General features: G+C 41.7%; 1 protein-coding gene across 1 annotated transcript; it reads right to left on the bottom strand.

Moving 5' to 3' along the window:
• Nucleotides 1–331: 331 nt before the first annotated feature.
• Nucleotides 332–2602, bottom strand: SARC_10975 (hypothetical protein; the record flags this gene model as incomplete). The annotated part of the gene is made up of 4 exons (XM_014294957.1): nt 332–1448; nt 1589–1702; nt 2090–2341; nt 2517–2602. The coding sequence occupies 4 exons, from the start codon at nt 2600–2602 to the stop codon at nt 332–334; spliced, it is 1569 nt and encodes a 522-aa protein (XP_014150432.1).
• Nucleotides 2603–3468: the final 866 nt, after the last annotated feature.

Raw genomic sequence — 3468 nt, 5'->3', positions numbered from 1 at the left:
ATGTACATAAATATCGCCATTCAAAATATTTTTTCAATTCAATCTGTTAGCACCTTTTTTTCAGGACTTTATTTATGTCGTTTTCTATAGCCTTTGTTTCATTTCAAGATCTATATGTTTTCAGGGCTCTCTGTTGAAACAATTTCTATTGTTACAATGTCTTATTTTGGGGAGATACGTTTGTATGATTATGATTGTATCTGTTCAAGTAACCAGACTGCGCATCAAGAACATTTACTTTAACGCATGCCCACTTGCAAGATTTTACGAATTGTCTAATACCTTATCCGATACTATTTACAATAGCCAATATTATTCCAAAGAGAACATATTAGCCGCTCTTAGCAGCTATGGCTAGCCTATTGTGGTTGTTTATGTGATGAGTATAATATCCAGGCAAATGCAGCCAGAACATACTGCGCGAAAGTATTACTCGACTCCAGTGCGGTGCCAACTCCCCGTTTGTTAGGATACCCTCACCGGTCTTATGACACAAAAACAAGATCTTCCCGGCAGCAAGTAACTCCAACCGATTTGGTTGTGCGTCGTACAATTTGTCGTACAAAACCCTGCAGGTTTGTATAGCTTGCTCTTTATCCAAGGATGCTGTGTCGGACTCTACTGTGTCTTCGATCGCCACCCATTCCTCGGCATCTGTCTGCGCGTTAGTATCGTTGGGCAATCGCTGCACACGTGCGATTACTTGGTTTACAGATGCCGGCGAACAACTCGCACTCCTACTCGGTGTGTTGCTCGCGTGCATACCGATATGCGTAGCGGTGTCTGTATGGGGTGTGCTCTCAGAAGCAGATCGTAGGAGGCTCAAATCGTCATCTCTTAACACGACCGACGTGCGGCGGTCAAGCAGCGATAACCTGTCCACCAAGTCCTCTCCTAAGAACCCGTCCAGACTCTCATGTCTGTTTAAAGTTGAAGTAGTAGCATCGGTATCGATATCTTCCATATATCCATTCGTGTCATCTCTTGCTCGTCTGTGGTCACGCACACTAGTTGAATCCATATGCATATCTACATTCGTATCTGTGTCCATATTTATGTCTGTGTCATCATTTTTATCTCCCCTTTCAGTGGATATACCTTCGCACCTAGCCACGGCGGCAATAACCTCGTGTCTTAGTTCTTGGTTCTGCCCTAACATCAATCCCACATCCCTGAGGTACTCCAAAGAAGTCCGCGACAGTCTCGGAACCAGATCGCTGCCCAGCACAACGCTAGTCACCACACACTGAGCCTCTAAAGACACTGGCAACGAAACACAAGCAGGCGCTGCGTATGCATAACATTTCAGATCATCAAAAAGATGCGCCCACTCTAACGCAACCATGGTGGCAACCGCTGCCCCAAGACTGTGTCCTGTGAGGACAACGTGATAGCCTTCGTTCTCTCGCAACAAGTCAACCATGATCGGCATGAGTTCTGTACTCAACCTGGAGGAACAATTGTTGGAGTGTCAGAACTGTTATACTAGGAATAAAACGCTAATTTTTCTCATGTGATATAAGCACGTACCGACAATCAACATTCCAAATGTAATGTAACCTATGTAAACTAGCATAAAGACGCTTACCTATGAGCCGACCGCGCAAATCCTGCGTGTGCTTCCCCATGTACTCCATTGAAGGAGTAAGGTATGCTCTCGCAGTTCAGATCGGTAAGCATATCCAGAGCGTTACTTGAGCCTCTGTGGGGAGAGAAAAATATATAAAAAGTGTGAATAGAGTACGTCGATTAGCCGATTTATCTTGGATACGACTGGGGCATTCGTAGATGCAAACCTGCACAGGGACATCACAAAGAAGATTGGTTGCATTGGGAACGAACACACAACGACTCTAAAAGCTTAACCCACTTAAGGTTTCCCACACAAGTTACCTATCTCATGCCACTCGTCAAGCTCGCTTATTGGCAATATGCCGAGGCACATTTAATACAAATACACAAAAGAAATACAACGCTTTTACATTCGCATGTATATGAGGCTGTATAGAATATTGCAACAAAAACAACAACAAAAGAACCCCAACCTGAAAAGTTATAGTAACCGAGAGAAAAGTAGGTACTTGCACACCTGAAAGCCAGCACTATCTTCTTGCGTCGCCTGTCCAGAGCAATATAGTATGCAGGTCTGTACAATTCGCTTGTTGTCTGTGTGTAGACTATGTCTTCCTCACGTACACGTGTCAGGTGAGCAATGGCCTGTTTGTCAGTTCTAATCCCATCGAGTAGTGGTATGGTGCCCATGGCTGTTAACATGATCCACCCGAACGCGCCACTAGCGTACTGCATGTAAAGGTCTACCTCAGGCAGTTCATCCGGGATGCTACAAAGTAAAGAACAAAACGTTAACTGTTTGAAATGAAATGAGGAAGATTCACGCGAGAAAGTGTACAAAGTAACAGACCATTTCGAAACCTATGATGAACTATATTCAGTACTTGACAATAAACTTCGGTAGATAAACAGTCACGCAACGATAAACAGATACGAAAACTTACCTATATATCACTGCACCTGTCACGGGTGCAACGCCGTGTTGTTGTAATTTCCAGAGGGTCTGTAGGCCTAGAGCAATTTCGGTCATGCTGCCATCAGTTTCTCCAGCAAATTCAAATAGCATGCCAGCCGCAAACCCGATAGCCTATTTGGAAAGAGACAAAATGAGAATGAGAATGCAGTACAGTATAACACACGAGATTTCAATAACGGTGTACATACAATATATACAAGATACTTGATAGGCGTATGCGGTCAATCATGATTGTGTCAGAAATAGGTATTCACAATATATGCCGCATACAAGTACACACTTGATGTAGCACTATCGGTGTATCAGGTAAACATTAGTCTAAATAACGTGTTTTCATGAGTAGTATATAACTTTGGTATACACAATATAGTACATGCATCCAAGCATACAAGTACAGATATTATGTAGCGCTTTCGGTGCATTTTACAATTGCTACACTAGTATAAAATATGAGAATTCATGAGTAGTGCACAGCTTTAAGCCGGGAAACATGACAAGTATCCACAAGAAATTGTTTGTGTTCAGATTAATACATATACATCGAACAACGACACTGCCAACTACATATTCCGTAGAAAGGTAGGTAAATTGTCAAATTATAAAATTCGTCACACCAAACACCAAAAAAATATATATGCGCGCCCGGTCACGTCCATATCACACAAAGAGCGATAGATACGTATATATGAAAGATTAACACTTGCACCTTTCTCCAAGTGCTGCACAAAGTATCTCAACAGCATAAATTATGCAAGATTTTCAGAGATCGCAAATTCTTTGCTCGAAGATAAGCGCATTGAGTAGTGAAAATATATGAATATAAAACACGTTCATATGTTAATATAGAATCCGTCAAACATACATACGCACAAATACATACATAATGTAATATTTATATATATATACATGTATATATATAT

Source organism: Sphaeroforma arctica (genome assembly GCF_001186125.1).
Source record: "Sphaeroforma arctica JP610 unplaced genomic scaffold supercont1.1468, whole genome shotgun sequence".
NCBI classification, from domain to species: Eukaryota; class Ichthyosporea; order Ichthyophonida; genus Sphaeroforma; species Sphaeroforma arctica.
The sequence above is the reverse complement of the archived record's forward strand: the minus strand, read 5'-3'. Positions and strand labels throughout refer to the sequence as shown.